At 40.2% G+C, this 16,442-nt stretch overlaps 1 protein-coding gene across 1 annotated transcript; it reads left to right on the forward strand.

Moving 5' to 3' along the window:
• The first annotated feature begins 17 nt into the window (after positions 1 to 17).
• gins3 (GINS complex subunit 3) lies at positions 18 to 10,719 on the forward strand. Its single transcript, XM_052028660.1, has 3 exons — positions 18 to 580; positions 6,612 to 6,845; positions 9,028 to 10,719. Exons 1-3 carry the CDS (start codon positions 155 to 157, stop codon positions 9,256 to 9,258), a joined length of 891 nt encoding a protein of 296 aa, XP_051884620.1. The 5' UTR covers positions 18 to 154; the 3' UTR covers positions 9,259 to 10,719.
• The last annotated feature ends 5,723 nt before the right edge of the window (positions 10,720 to 16,442 follow it).

Here is a 16,442-nt window from a genome sequence, read left to right on the forward strand (position 1 = left end):
CCGCCCACCCTTCGCACCTCCCGCTCCCTCGTCTCCTTTTCAAAACCCAACCGACCACCTGCCGCGCGCCTCCCGCCGGGGGGCACGTGCCTTCATGACGTAACCCACCGACACATGATGTCACCGATCCTTCGGCTCACTCAACGACGCGTGTATGTGGGAATGCGTGCGTAAAAGTTGTTTCAAGAACGACTGGCGATGCTTTTCCGCCGGTATTTTGGAATCTTATCACCCAAATGTTTGCAAATCTACGACTTCGATGTCGCTGGCTAAATCGATCGTTCTGCGCTCGTTACTGTCGCTCGCGGTTTCGGTACTCGATTGCTTTTCCCTGGCGGGGAGCGCGCGGCGTTTGAGCGGCGGCGACCGGGCGCTCGAGCTTCGCTTCGCCTCACGGTTGCGGGTCCCGATGCTGCGGTCCGAGTCGTACATCGTGGTGCCTCCGGGAGGGCTGGAGGAAAACTTCCTCAGCCTGGACGACATCCTGATGACCCAGGAGAAGGTCCCCTGCCGGACTGAGGTTGTGCTGCCACGGCTCGGCTTCCTGGATAAGGGCAGTGAGGCCGACCTCATCCCCGAGGTAAGAGAGCGGGCCTGCCGCTGCAAGGTGCGTGTGACCCGGCCGGTCAGGGAGGGCAGTGCTTGGTATACCTGCAAATACTGGCGTGGACTCCACTATTAGAGGGATATTTTAATTGCATTCTTTTAATAGGTTTTTCACCCAACAAAAATGGGTACCTCAAGGTGCACTTAAAGGGGGTTGAAATCTTTATTTAGTATAGATTTTATTTTCCCGCTGCAAGGTGCGTGTGTCCCGGCCGGTCAGGGAAGGCAGTGCTTGGTATACCTGCAAATACTGGCGTGGACTCCACTATTAGAAGGATGTTTTAACTGGATTCTTTTAATAGGTATTTCACCCAACATATGGGTACCTCAAGGTGCACTTAAAAGGGATTGAAATCTTTGTTTAGTTTAGATTTTATTTTCGGATTATTGTTATATCTGCTCGCCAGGGGGCACCTGCTGATTAGTTTTACCCTTAAGATGCTTACTCAAACAAAAAATATTTTAAAAAATGCAGATACTGGAGATCCGAAATAAGGCAGAATATTCTGAAACACTCAACAAGTCAGGCAGTACCCTTGGAAAGAGCTATGATTTCAGGTCGGAGACGCTCTGTCAGTACATTGCCATCCTTTACTGCAGTGAAACAAGTTAATTTTGGGGGAACAATATCTGAACTAGAGATGATCAATAGATTGGAAAAGAATAGAAGAAACGGCGAGGTGAAAATAGACACAAAGAAGTGGAATTGCAGGTATTGGTATTAGTTTATTATTGTCACTTGTACCGAGGTACAGTGAAAAAAGCTTGTCTTGCAAACCGATCGTACAGGTCAATTCATTACCCAATGCAGTTACATTGAGTTAGTACAAAGTGCATTGATGTAGTACAAGTTAAAACAGTAGCAGTGCAAAGTGTCACAGCTACAGAGAAAGTGCAGTGCAATAAGGTGCAAGGTCACAGCAAGGTAGATCATGAGGTCATAGTCCATCTCATTGTATAAGGGAACTGTTCAATAGTCCTATCACAGTGGGGTAGAAGCCGTCCTTAAGTCTGGTGGTATGTGCCCTCAGGCACCTGTATCTTCTACCCGATGGAAGAGGAGAGAGACTGTCCTGGGTGAGTGGGGTCTTTGTTCAGTGGAAAACTGTAGGGTGGACGAATGATTCCTTTCTTGTGGGGGCATTTATGCAAAGGTTCAGTTTGTGCATTTTATAAAATGTAGACAGTCCCTTCTATTTCTGCTCCCTATCCATTGTTGTTGCATTTTGGAATTCTTTCTCCAAGCCCATTGGATGACTTCTGATCATCCCTGCCTTTAAATCCTGTCATTTTCCCTAATTTTGGCAATTTTTTTCCCCTGTAAAAACAGGACAAGTTATTCTCAACACTGGTGCCCCACAAGGCTGCGTCCTCAGCCCTCTACTCTACTCCCTATATACTTGTGACTGCATGGCCAGATTCTGCTCTAGCTCCATCTACAAGTTTGCAGATGATGCCACCATAGTAGGCGGTATCTCAAATAATGATGAGTCGGAGTACAGGAAGGAGATAGAGGGCTTAGTGACATGGTGTCATGACAGCATCCTTTCCCTCAATGTTGGCAAAACAAAGGAGCTGGTCATTGACTTCAGGAAAGGGGGCAGTGTACATGCATCTGTCTACATCAATGGTGGTGAGGTTGAGAGCAACAAGTTCCTAGGAGTGAACATCACCAACAGCCTGTCCTGGTCCAACCACATAGATGCCATGGCCAAGAAAGCTCACCAGTGCCTCTACTTCCTCAGGAGGCCAAAGAAATTTGGCATGTCCCCTTTGACACTCATCAATTTTTATTGATGCACCATAGAGAGCATCCTATCTGGATGCATTACAGCTTGGTATGGCAACTGCTCTGCCCGGAACCTCAAGAAACTACACAGATGTGGACACAGCCCAGTGCATCATGGAAACCAGTCTCCCTTCCATGGACTCTGTCTATACCTCTCGATGCATTGATGAAGCAGCCAGCATAATCAAAGACCCCACCCATCCGGGTCATTCTTTCTTCTCTACTCGCTCATCAGGCAGAAGATACAGTAGCCTGAGGGCACGTACCACCAGACTTAAGGACAGCTTCTATCCCATTGTGATAAGACTATTGAACAGTTCCCTTATACAATGAGTTGGACTCTTGACCTCTCAATCTACCTTGTTTGATCTTGCACCTTTATTGTCTACCTGCAATGCACTTCCCTGTAGCTGTGACACTTGACTCTGTATTGTTATTGTTTTTACCCTGTATTACCTCAATGCACTGTGCAGTGAATTGATCTGTATGGAACAGTATGCAAGACGAGTTTTTCACTGCACCTCAGTACAAGTGACAATAATAAACCAATATCATATCACTTCTGTTTTGCCATTCATTTAGATCATGACTGATTTGATTTGTACATTTACCTGCCAGGGATTTCTTTAGTCTTTAACAAGCAGTTGTAAATATCTATTTTAAATTTTTCAGTCGGCCTAACTTTTTAGCAGCTTTACAATGTGAAATTTGTTCTTGGGACCTTGCAATATTTATATGTCCTCTCTAACCAAGTTAAATTTAGTCAGAATTAAATGTGTTTTAGATCTGTAAAGTGAAACTTTAAGACCTGAAAAGCTGAAAACAATCTTTACTATTGCTACTTGTCTGGAACAATGACATAGTTTTTACAGACGCTGTCGATCAGAAATAGAAAGTACGGAAACAGCCCCTTCAGCCCATCTAGTCCATGCCGACCTGATCTTCTGCTTAGTCCCATTTACCTGCACCTGGACCATATCCCTCCAAACCTCTCCCATCCACGTACCTATCCAAACTACTCTTAAATGTTACAACTGAACCCACATCTACCACTTCCACTGGCAGCTCATTCCACACTCGCACCACCGTCTGAGTGAAGAAGTTTCCCCTCAGATTCCCCTTAAATATTTCACCCTAAACCTATGACCTCTAGTTCTAGTCTCACCCAACCTGAGGGGAAAAAGCCTGCATGCATATACCCTATCTATACCCCTCATAACTTTGTATACCTCTATAAGATCTCCCCTCATTCTCCTGCACTCCAGGGAATACAGTCCTAACCTATCCAACCTTTTCCTGTAACTCAGGACCTCAAATTCCAGTGTCTTGTACAACTTCAGCATAACATCCCCTGTACTCATTGCCCTGATTTATAAAAGTCAATATGCCATATGCTCTTTTTACAACCCTATCTACCTGTGGCATCACTTTCAAGGAATTATGGATCCTTATTCCCAGGTCTCTTTGTTCTATCACACACCTCAGAGCCCTACCATTCACTGTGCAAGTCTTACCCTGGTTTGTCTTCCCAAAGTGCAATAATTCATACTTGTCTGCATTAAATTCCATCTGCCATTTTTTTTAGGCCATTTCCCTAGCTGGTCAAGATCACACCACAAGCTTAAATAGCCTTCCTCGCTGTCAACTACATCCCTAATCTTGGTGTCATCTGCAAATTTGCTGATCCAATTTACCACATTATCATCTAAATCATTAATATAGATGATAAACAACAACGGACCCAGCACCAATCCCTGCAGCACACCACTAGTCACAGGCCTCTAGTCAGAAAGACAACCATCTACTACCACTCTGGCTTCTCCCGCTAAGCCAGTGTTGAATCCAGTTGGCTACCTCATCCTGAATGCCAAGCAACTTAACCTTCTGGACCAGCCTCCCATGCAGGACTTTGTCAAAGGCCTTGCTAAAGTCCACTTAGACAACGTCCACTGCCTTCTGCTCATCAAACTTCTTGGTAACCTCCTCAAATAACTCTATAAGATTGGTTAGACATAACCTACCACACACACAGCCATGTTGACTATCCCTAATCAGGCCCTGTCTATCCCAATACTTATATACCCTGTCCCTTAGAAAACCTTCCAAAGCTACGGAAAAAATTTTAGGTCTTAATCCTTATCAGAAGGGCTTGATAACAATAATCTATGATTTAATTATGAAAATACGCCCAGAATCGTTCGACAAAATTAAGAATGAATGGGAAAGCGAATTCCAAACATCTATACCTACAGAGAAATGGAAGAAAATTCTTCATTTAGTTAATACGTCTTCAATGTGTGCCAGACACTCGTTGATACAGTTTAAGGTAGTTCACAGGACCCATATGTCCAAAGATAAGCTAGCTCGTTTTTATAACTATATAAATCCTATATGTGATGGATGTAAATCGAATGTGGCTTCTTTGACACACATGTTTTGGTCCTGTCCTCTTTTGGAAAAATATTGGAAAGACATTTTTAACATTATTTCAAATGTATTAAAGATTGACTTACAACCTCATCCTATCACTGCAATTTTTGGATTACCAAGGATAGAGTCTGGCCATTTATCTGCTTCCACTAACCGTATGATTGCTTTTGTTACGTTAATGGACAAATGATCCATTTTGCTTAAATGGAAGGATCCAATACCCCCTACTACTTTTAAATGGTTTTCTCAAACTATATCGTGTTTAAACTGGGAAAAAATTAGTAGTGGTACTGTTGATCCTTCGCTTAAATTTGGAGATATTTGGAGTCCATTTATTCAATATTTTCACATGATGTAGATCCCCTTTCAATAACTTTCTGTAGCGGTTGCTACCGCGGAATAAAACAAGACTCTACTCGGAGAATTGCCAAACAGAACTGGTTTATTTTCCCGCCTTGTGCGGGCCCTTTAAGGGAGAAAAACTCCCGCCCAAAAAAACCGGCAATGACGTAAGTCCTACGTCATCAGGACTTTCCCGCGCGCGGGTTCTCCCCGTCGCTCGGAAAGACGAGGCCCGCCGCCATCTTGGGCCTCGTCGCTCCGACGCCGCGCGACCCGACTGCCGAGCCGGTTCACCCGACTAGACGGTGAGTCGCCACATTTCCAACTTAAAGGAACGGAGTTGACGACATAATATTGCTCTGTTTCTACTGAGAAATTTTGGCCCAGTCTTTTTTTTGAAATTTTTCTGTTTAGTTTAGTTTATATTGTTTATAATTTTTCTTATTGATTTGGGGGTTTTTTCTCTCTTTTTAAATTTATATAATAAATCTTTTTCTTTCCTTTCTTTTATATTATATTCATTTACTGAGATCGTTGAATCTGCAGATTTTTTTATATTTTGTTGTTCTTTATGATTATCTATGCCATGATTCTTATCCTGATCTCTTTGTATTACATGTATAAACATTGATGCTATATAGCAATCTGTATTAATTTGAAAACTAATAAAAAGATTGAAAAAAGAAAGAAAACCTTCCAATAATTAACCCACGACTGACATCAGATTGACCAGCCTATAATTTCCCAGCTTATTCTTCGAGCCTTTCTTGAACAATGGAACAACATTAGCTATCCTCCATTCCTCTGGCACCTCACCCATGGCTAAGGGCATTTTAAATATCTCTGCCAGGGCCTCTGCAATTTCTGCACTAGCCTCCCACATGAGGGGACACTTTGCCAGGTGAAGATATGGAGGCAGGCAGAAAATAATGGCATGAATATCGAATTCTCCCACTTTAAATAAACCAAACACCACCCCCACCATGCCTCTTTTCTTGCCTTTCCTAGCCTATCTCTTTTTTTCTCCTTGCCTTTTTTTCCCCTCTCCTTCCTTCCAACCACACCCCCCCCCCCCAGTGTGGGGTGGCTTCCTCCATATCTTTGACCCATTCCCTGGTGGATCTGCTCTCCCCTCCTCCCCTGTGCCTGCCTATCACTATCTCTTACTGCATCTACCTATGCTCACCCTGCCTCCACTCTTTTTCCCCTGTTTATATTGGACTTCCCCTTTTCCTATCTTTAGTCTTGAAGGAGGGTCCTGACCCGAAACGTTGACCATCTTTTTTTTTTCTCCACAGATGCTGCCTGGCCTGCTGCTGAATTCCTCCAGCATCTTGTTTCTTCAGCTAGATTCCAGCATCTGCAATCCTTTGTTTCTCTAGTACTTGGTTTTGGATTGAGTTGCTGTTGTCTTATTAGGTGAATTTCTTTTTGTTTTTAAAAGGGTACAAAGATGGAACTGCCTCTTTGGATAGCCAAAGGATTGTGTGATCCCAAACGCCGCATAGTGTCTGCCAGCATTCCAAAGGTGTATAGAGGTGGTTGGCGGACTATTTTCAGTGCTGATGCAAAGGTAGTGGACTTGCACAAAATGGGGCCATATTATTATGGGTTTGGAACGCAACTGCTGCATTTCAACAATCCAGAGAATACAGATATTGCTCAGACTATCCTACAGGTAAGTATTCCATTTTGCTGTATTTCAGAATGTCGTTTACTTATTTGAACAATAGCAAAATTCTGTGATTATTGAAAATAAAACTAGAAAATACAGCATGTTTAGTGAGAAGCAGTGTTAAGTACTCAAGCTGATAACATTTTTTCAGTATTGGCAAGAATTTCGATGTGCAGCATATTTCAAGCAAGAATTGAGGGAGGGAAAAGAAAGTGTAATGTCTGACAGTTTGTAGCACTGTAGTGATTAAATGGAAAAGAGGAATGATGGTGCAAGGGAAAAGTGAATCATGATTGTAAAAGTAAAGAAAGAAAAGATGGATCTGGAAGAGCTATAAATGGAAATATCAATATCAACATCTACCATCCAAAATAAAAGGAATGATAGTTGTGATTGATCATTACTTGACTCATTACCACCCCTTTTCCCTTGTGCTGTCATCCCTTTTGCCATTTAATCTTTTCTGTCTTCCATAATATCACAGTTCTTCTCTTTTCCCTTTCCCACCCCCACCTCCATGTCTGTGTCCCTGCTAACTTAAAGCTGTTAGAGCTCTAATTTTGCGGAGGTCATCAATCTCGTCTGAACATCTTCTTTATCCACAGAGACTGCCTGGTCTGTTGATTTGTTTTTCCAGTATTTTAATAAAGCTTATGCAGATGTGACTGATATAAGGCACGGCTGCCTTTCTATTCTTGTAAATTTGTAGGGATACAGATAGAGCTGCCATTCTTTTCATTTGTGAGTTTGTTATCGTTTCTGAGCCAAATGTGTCTGAACATGCTGTTCCACAGCAATTTGTGGGTGAGAAGGAGGTGATTTAACATTGGAAGCAATAAAATAACAACCCATGATGCAATGGCATTAGCTGTGTGAAAGAAAGAGCTTCTTTAAACATAGAATTTATACATTACCTCATACTGACTTAACTGGTTTATTTACAATTCATTATTTTTACTGCTTCGAAAACATTTATTGACATTTCTCGATGGCAAGTCCTGGCTTTTCCTGGCTCAGGGCAACTTGCTGACCAGGGCACTGAGGAATATATTCTTTGAAGAGTGCCACGGGAACTTCTAAAATATACCCAAGTCATCAGAGTAGGCAGATCTCTTGGAAGGTATCTTGTTGAAAAGAGAGCACCTCTGACTATCCAGCACTCCATTAGAGAATTGCTTTCAGCCTTGAGTGTTGGGCTTAAAACCGGTGAGGGGATCTTGACCAACAGTCTTCCAGCTTAATAATGAGAACAGTACCAACTAAATGTATCTGAATCTTCCCTGATAATACAACTTCCTTGCTGCATCTCACTTGATTATGCACGCTATCAAAACCACAATTAATAATGAAAGACAAACATAAAGAATAATATGATAATACACTATTAGTAAAAGTGACAATATATTCTTGACAGCTTGCCTATAGCGGCCTGAAGTTACTTGTAAAGAATTGTATTTTGGGAGCATAGTGCTAGATTCCCTGCTCCTTTTCCCTCCATGGTAATGAAGCAGTTAGCATCAGGTAGGGTTTTCTCCCCATGATAAAAACTTGAGTTTGTAACTTTCTACCATTTTCCTATATATAGATGCCATCATTATGCTGCCTGAGTGCAGTATGACTTTGTTCTGGTCAGCTATAAAAGTGTTGAAAGAATTATAGTCTCCAGTCTAGTACAGTAGTGAACATAGAAGTGATTTATTTGTATGAGTAGTTACTTTATAGTATGATCACTTTTCAGTTGTCTATTGTAAAACTCAAATAACATAAACCACAGCAGAATTGAGGACCTTCTACTCTTTGTAAGTTGAAGCAGATATGAATACCAATAGGTGGGGGTACAACTGCCTATATGACATATGCAACAAACAAACCAGCAAAAGGTTCCAGTTGACTCGCGTTTCTCTGAACCTCAGAAAACAGAACTTGTGACCTAAGCTATAATGAAGAATTATGATGATAGCAGGTTCATTTCTTTTCAAACTGTATTGGGTTCAGGACCATTTTGTAATGTAAACTGTATGCAAAATCAATGTATTCATTTATAATAGTGCAGTCTCTTGGTGTGATTGATGTGGAAATGACCTCAGTATTTCCATTCTGGATGGAAGTTGTGGTGTCACCATATGTAGCTTTTTAAATGTACTGTTCTATAAACTCTTTTTGACTAAGATTACTCTTGGCACAGACATTTGTCAATCGGTTCCGTCGGATCATGGATTCCTCACAGAATGCATACAATGAGGACACTTCAACACTGGTGGCTCATCTGGACGAACTGGAGCGGGAACTGTTTCGAGCTGGTCAAAAGGGATTGAACGACTTCCAAAAGTGGGAGAAGGGGCAGGCTGTCCAATTAACCACTTCCAACCTAGTTCAGAGCTATGGTAAACGGAAATTTGCGGATATGGAAGTGTAAAGTCTCTGTATAGCTGATCATAGACACTATAAAGGAAATAGTATGAAGATTCCTCTCGATATGTGGATTTCCTTAAGCCGAAAATAATCCTACATAAGTCGTGACTGAGTTATTCAGAGATCAAAACTAAACAGGCACTGCAATGAAATGAGGCAGAATAACACTGATAGTGTGATTCCACTGGTACCTGTTCACCACCCACCTTCCACACACACACTAAGCTACTTATAAAGCTAAATATTGACGCACTGACTAATTGTTTAAGTTCTATGGGGTTTTAGATGTTTTTGTCATGGGTCATTCTCCCTTCATTCTGAGCGCTGCTGACATCCATTATAGAAACCCTGAAGCATTACTTTGTAATAAAATGGAATTGACAGTTGCATCTATTGAGCTACTAGGGAAGGGTACAAGGTGAAAACTAAATTCTTAATACTTTCAGTGCCTTGTTTTCCTTCTACACTTTATTATAAGTTTGACTTGCCATTTGAAACCAGAGAAGGGTTCGGTGCAGCTTAGTGCTTGATACACAAGTGCAATGCATGTGGTTTCTTGTTCAGACCTTTAGTGAAGGCTGTGCTAATATTGAATCATTGTTTCTCTGCTCTCTGAAACAACCTTACAGGCAATTATTCTCCCATCAGCAGGCAAAGTAATAATGCCTTGGGTATTAAGTATTGAAAATTTCAATTCCAAGCTCATTGGCTGTTTGAATTTGACCAGTGCTCACCTCTTGAGTATTGTATTGTTCTTCATCGGATGAACAGATGGGTGACTGGAATGGCTCCAGTGTTATTCTATCTTGTTTTGCCTTTGTTTTGATTGTTGATGCAGTTTGGTTACCACTTGCTCTTTAACTCTGTGTGCTGTACCATAATTTGTTCCTGAAATCCAGACTACTTGTACCACATAAACAGAAGCATATTCCCTTGTAGTACCTCTCCTGCTGCCTGAGAGGAGAGATGCAGCTTGTAGTATTGTTGAATATTACCAATGCATGACAGTGAGATTTACATTCTAGATCACCAGTTTATTCCTCCAGACATTTTTATTTTAAAGTCTGATTCTATATGTCCTTTGAGTTTATGTTGCTAGTAATTGGAAAGTAGACTATTGTCTAAAGCACTTTATTAATATAACTTATCTCACATTGAAAGATGGGTATGTGTTTCAGTGACATCATGGGCTTCTGATGACATTAAAAAAAGGGTAAATATAGGCTGCTGCCAAAAGATTGTGTCAAAACTTTGATTATGCATCCCTGTCATCTAAATATATCAAGCTTTTAATATACTTGCTGTTGTGTCATGGAGCTGTAAGTATACCATCTGTTAATTTTTTAACTGGAATTTTGAAATTGTGTTCCTTTCAATTCGTCTTTGATTTTGTACCTTTTAAGCTATTTGTAATTTTTAACATTGGATATGAAAAGTTTTATATAAATTGTCACATTGATTTCAATACTGTTGTTGTTTTTATGATTAGAACTATGCAACAGAAAAAGACCATTCACCCCATCATACCTGTGTAAGCTGTTTGAAAGATGGACCAAATAATCCCACTTGCCTGCTTTTACCCACCTCCTGGCTCTACAGCATTGCAAGTTTTTTTTCCTGTTCAAGTGTATATAAATTTTCCCTTTCGAAGTATGTAACTGAATCATTCCAAACACTTTCAGGAGGTAAATTCCAAACTACAATGACTTTCTGGAAAAAAAATTCTCCTAACCTTCTCTCACCATTTTCTCCACATCTGCACGCACATAATTTTGGCAGCCTTAGGCCATTGAGTTCTATGGATTTCTAACTAAAGTACCCCTTGGAGACAAAGGGTTGGACGTTAACCCATCACCATAAGGTTCTGGATTTAAATCTTCTTTCATGAGCTGCAAGCATTGTTTGGGTGATCTTATTCTACATCTTGATAGTTATAGACCCTTGGTACAAAATGCCTCTAAGTTTCAATCTCACCCAGAGGCCACAGCATAACTGGTGTCTTGTACAGAGGATTGTTACAATAGTTCAAAATGATGCTCATCTGAGACTAGATCAAAGCCTGCTATTGAAGAAAATTGGAAGAAATTTTTCACTGCACAATTATTTTACACAAACAGGTATTGTTTATGAATGCAGGATCTTCTGCCTCTCCAAACACAGCTTAATTATAGTGGAAGTGCGACTTACCATGTTGGCCATGGCCAGATTTCTAGGTATCAGAACATTCTGTAGGGGTGAGATTTACCAGCATGAGGTTGTGCCAAAGTGGAGGTCTTAAGGTGGTCAAACTGAATTTCTTTTAAGACTGCTTAGACTTTGAGGCTTTTTTTTATTAAAATACCCAGTTTTCCTGTCATTCCAATACTGGACACCAGGAAACAGTACATTGTTCTTTGTCATTCAAAGCAATTGCCAAAGGTATTTTCCAGCCTATACAGTAAATTGAACAATGCTAGTGTAACTGGAGCTGAAATTCTGCGCCAGTGTTTGAAATGGAAAGTGCTCCATTTCCTAATTTTGATCAACAAAAAAGTTTCCCTAAAAAGTTGCTTCTTGATCATATCAAGTTATAAGATGAGGTAATTGTTTTCCCTGTCTGTCTCCATCAACTGCCTCCATGTTTTGCAAAAAAAAAGCAATGCCTGAATTTAAGCAAGCTAAATGATCACTATTAGCTAGAGTAACCACATGTTGTACTGAGAGTTTTCTGTCATCACGGGCTGATTAAAAGGGTTTTTTTTTTTACTGACAAGCAATGTGATAATGTTACACCACAATATTGTGTTTTTTTTTTATCCTCCTTTGCACTTCTCTCAACATTTCATTTTCTTCACACCTTCCCTTTTAACTTAATTCTTGGGTAATTTTCATGCTGTGATAGGTCAGTGTGACACAGAGTAAAGGTCATTTATTGTTAGCTGACCACTTAAAGGCAGTAGCATTTTATAATATGCTGCACTTTATAAAATTAGTTGCAAGTACAAAAAAAGTACTTGGTGTTGCTATGGTACCAATCACGTACTTGCAGCTTCTGGTTTGTCTATTTTCTTCCTCTGGATTATCCTTCCACCTGTGATATCTGTACTTGTGCTCTTCCCCTTCATCTACCAAACCACCAACCCTCCTACCTACTCTCCTGCATGTTCCCAGCCCCTACCATTGAAGAGCTGTTCTCCATATGTCTTGCTGCAGCTGACCAAGCTATCAAAGTTGGCAGAGCTGGGATTCTGTGCCATTTGTGCTGAATAAGTATCAGGATAGAGGACCATTCCAGCATCCATGAAGCAAATGAATGGACTCTATTCAATCCTGCTGGAATGTTTTTACCATACTTCTGTCTTAATTTTTTTCTCTTATCCTTTCTGCCTCTTCTTCCTGTTTTCGAACTCGTGCATTTTCTTTCCCTTTTCTGCATTTTCTGTCATTTATTTCCATTTCCTTCACCCTACCGTGTTGCTTTTACCCTGCTTCCACCTTGTTTATGTTCTGTCTCTTCATTTCTTCCAGTGTCCCCATTATCTCTTTTTCTACCTCTTCATCCTTTGTATCTGTGATGTTAGTATTTTGAACAATTTTCTCTGTGGCTTGGGATTTACATATTTTCTAGAAAGTGCCTGAGGCGTCCCAGTCAATGCATTTTGTGTGGATGGAATTGTTTGTTATCAGTTTGAAATGCAGGAACATTTACTTCCACCTCAAAATTAATTAGCTTTGACATGTTCCTTTGGTTTAATGTAGAAAATTGACTTTGATCACATGATTGCTTTCCAAATACGGGTCACTTTGTTTCAAGGACAATGCAAATACTCAACATTCTTGATTTTCTGACTAACTTAATTTTCAATTCCTCAATGATATCCCATCAATAATAAAATTGCTTTTCACTTTGGGACATTTAGTGTATAAAATCGAGGGTGAATTAGGTCAGATAATATCCTTTGGCAGAGCTCTCATATGGAGCATCCAATATACATCATAAACTTGAATGGTAAAATATCCCATGGTGCGTTGTGGTATCATCAAGCAAAACATCTCCTGAGCCACACAAGGTACTAGGGCAGGAATTTGGTCAGAGATAGATGTCAAGGTGTGTCTCAATGAAGGACAAAGAGGATAGATAGGAACAGTGGAGTTCTTGCTGTGAAATCAACTCGTATTATCGAGGAAGGTTTGAAGAAATTTTGGGAGGGTACTCAAATTGGAAAATGATAGAAATGAAACCAGAGAACAGTTAGATAGCAAAAACAGTAAAATTAGAATGGCAGGAGACGAAATGAGGAAGATTGCAATAGTGATGAAGGTACTAAAGTGTTCATACTTTATTGTTAACATATATCAATAGAGTATTGCCAATGTAGGCATAGACTGCTATATGGAATTCTAGTGAGGTTGCATTGTTCATTTAATGTTTCTTGTTACAAGTAGTCAGGGATGGCAGAGAAGGAAAATGCAGATGGGTCTGGCAGTATTTATTATGGATGTTATACTTCTCAGTGGAAATAATATTTTAGACTGGAGACAACAAAAACATGAATCGCACACTCAATTTTGCATGTGGTTACTTTTGATGAACCTCTGAAGAAAAATTGTGTGGAAGAGGAAGTGCTGATATTCTATTACATAGCATGATATACTTAGCCTTTCCTCTTGAGTTGGGGAGGGGACTATGTGGGAGAGGAGAGAGAATAAGGGGGAATGAGAGGCAATTGTCAAAGAGGAAGGTGGTGGAAATGAACAAATGAAGGAAGTTATAGAAGACACCTATTTGGAGAAGCGTTTGCCAGCAGCTTCAGCCAGAGATGTGTGATTTTTTTTTCACGGCTGAAAATCAGGTACTGATGCGTGGACATCAACAGGAGCAGATTGTATTTCACCAGAATCTAACTTACTGGCCTGGCCTATCCCAAAATGGCATTACCGTTACGCTAGAGGACCTTCCCCAGTTCAACATGTCAGGGTCAGCTGCAACTGTAGTTAAAAATAAGATGTCAATCCATTTGAAGTGCAATGTCTGCAGTGGATGAAGCCAAGTGATTCATAACCAATGAACTGGATTAAAGTTTTGCAATCCTGCTATATTAATTTGTAAATAGTGGTGCATAGTTAAATTTGCTAACAAAACAGGAGACTCCATGAACTTCCCATCCAGGCCGATGGTGGAACCAAGATAAGTGACAAAGTCAAGACTGAAGTATTTGCAATCACCTTCAGGCAGAATTGTTGAGTGGATGATCTAGCTTGAATATTTGCTCTGGCCCCCACCAATTAAGAAGCCAGATTTCAGCCAATTTGGTTCACTCCATATGATAACTGAGAAAGATCTGAATGTAATGACCCTCAAACATTGTACCTGTAGAGCTGAAGACTTGTGCTCTGGAAATAACAGTGCTGCCAGTCAAATTGTTTCATGACAACTACAACACTGGTATCTGTCCAATGAGGTGGAAAATTGCCCAGGTGTGTTTAGTCCTAAAAAAAGCAAGACAAATCCAACGAAGCCAATTGTTTGCTCACCCCACCAGTCCATCCTTGGTAGTCGGCAGAGTGATGGAAGGTGTCATCAACAGCGTTGTCAAGTCACACCTCCTCAGTTTGAGTTCTACCATGAACAGAATGGCCGATCACGATTCCGGAGTAGGAGAGATTTTTCTGTGTGTGTGTGAGAGAGAGAGAATATCATTAATATGTCTATTGAACCAGAGCTCACTTTAACTAAACTTGTGAGATCATGAGATTTGTTGTATGGAGATTCTCATCCTTGTAGGCTACTATTGTGGCCACTGCTTGGCACATCTGGTCACCAGGATTTATGTGCCACCCTATGAGAATCATGCAGCTTGCTCCTTTTCTGTTCTCTCTCTTTGTCTGTCTGTGCACAGTAAAGTGTTTCCAGCTGTGGTGAGGTCCTGTTTTAGTGCACAATTCTGAGAGGTAACGGCCAATTTTACAGATTTTTGCAGATGATCTGATTGGGCATTAAGGTTATATACTGCATATGTTTACCATGTTTAACAGGTGTGAAATCCAATTTCTAGGCAATTACATAACAATAGCATCATTTGATGAGGTAACAGGGAAGGTTAATTACCATAATATATATATGAGCTGGAACAAAACCATGTAATTAAATATAAAGTAGATAGAATTAAAGGAAAAGTGGCAATCTGGATACAAAATTTGCTCAGTGTGTTGTTAGATTGGTGTTTTATGCAATTGGTGGTGATTAGTGTTCCTCAAAGGTCACTTTCGGATCAATTGTTCCTGTCAGGTTTTAAGAATGATGGGCATTTATGTACAGAAAGCAGCATTGTAAAGTTTGCAGGGAACACAATGCCAGACAAAGTTTTCATTGGTCCTGAATTTGACTGAGGATTTCAGGATGATATAGACGGTGAGGTGAAGAGTACTTGGTAACACAGAAATGTGAAGTAATCCAATGTGGAAGGTCTTATAAATTACACACATTTGAAAAGTGTGGATTAGCATATGATGTCCTTGTTCAAAAGTCCCTAAATGTGACTCAGCAAGTTGGCCAAATGAATATATAAATTACTAGGATTTATGAATGAAGAACTACATAATATGTACTAAGGAAAAGCTGAGATCATACCAGAATTTTATAAATTTTATAAACTAGTTGGACCTGAACTGGACTATTGAGGACAACTCTGGACAGATGTTAAGGCCTTCCTTCAAAAAAAGTTACATATGAAAGTTAACTATTATGTTAATAAAGATGAGATACTTAGGTTATGAGCTGGCTTACAAGTACATAAGAGGTTTTCAGATGATTTTCCACAGTATTGAAAGAGTGATTTATTGCACAGATCATAAAAACTAGGCTCCAGTCAGTTCTTCAATAATTAATCAACTCTGGCTATTTGGATTGGCTTGTATCAACATTGCACAACACTTAGCAATTATGTGAATCAGTCAGGTTCAGAACAAAAGATGAGCTGAGAGAACTCCTGGGTCACTTAATTATAATCCCGTGGTTCTGCAACCTAGAAAACATCACCAACTGTGGGCAAGTGACAGACATTTGATTTCTTTAATTTTCTACACTTTTAGCTCAAAACTAGTTGATTACTGGTTTTTATTTAAGAAATATTGACTTGTTAGACTGAAAATGAGGCTGATGAAATTGGTCTCATCCAATTTAAACTAAGAGCTCAGGAAATAACTAAC

Source organism: Pristis pectinata, chromosome 13 (assembly GCF_009764475.1).
Source record: "Pristis pectinata isolate sPriPec2 chromosome 13, sPriPec2.1.pri, whole genome shotgun sequence".
NCBI classification, from domain to species: Eukaryota; Metazoa; Chordata; class Chondrichthyes; order Rhinopristiformes; family Pristidae; genus Pristis; species Pristis pectinata.

Bases quoted from the DNA above. Each gene is read 5' to 3' on its own strand.
- gins3 (XM_052028660.1), top strand. From the start codon at position 155: ATGTGGGAATGCGTGCGTAAAAGTTGTTTCAAGAACGACTGGCGATGC. The intron at 581-6,611 runs GTAAGAGAGCGG...TGTTTTTAAAAG, and splicing joins AGGCCGACCTCATCCCCGAG to GGTACAAAGATGGAACTGCC. The intron at 6,846-9,027 runs GTAAGTATTCCA...CTCTTGGCACAG, and splicing joins TTGCTCAGACTATCCTACAG to ACATTTGTCAATCGGTTCCG.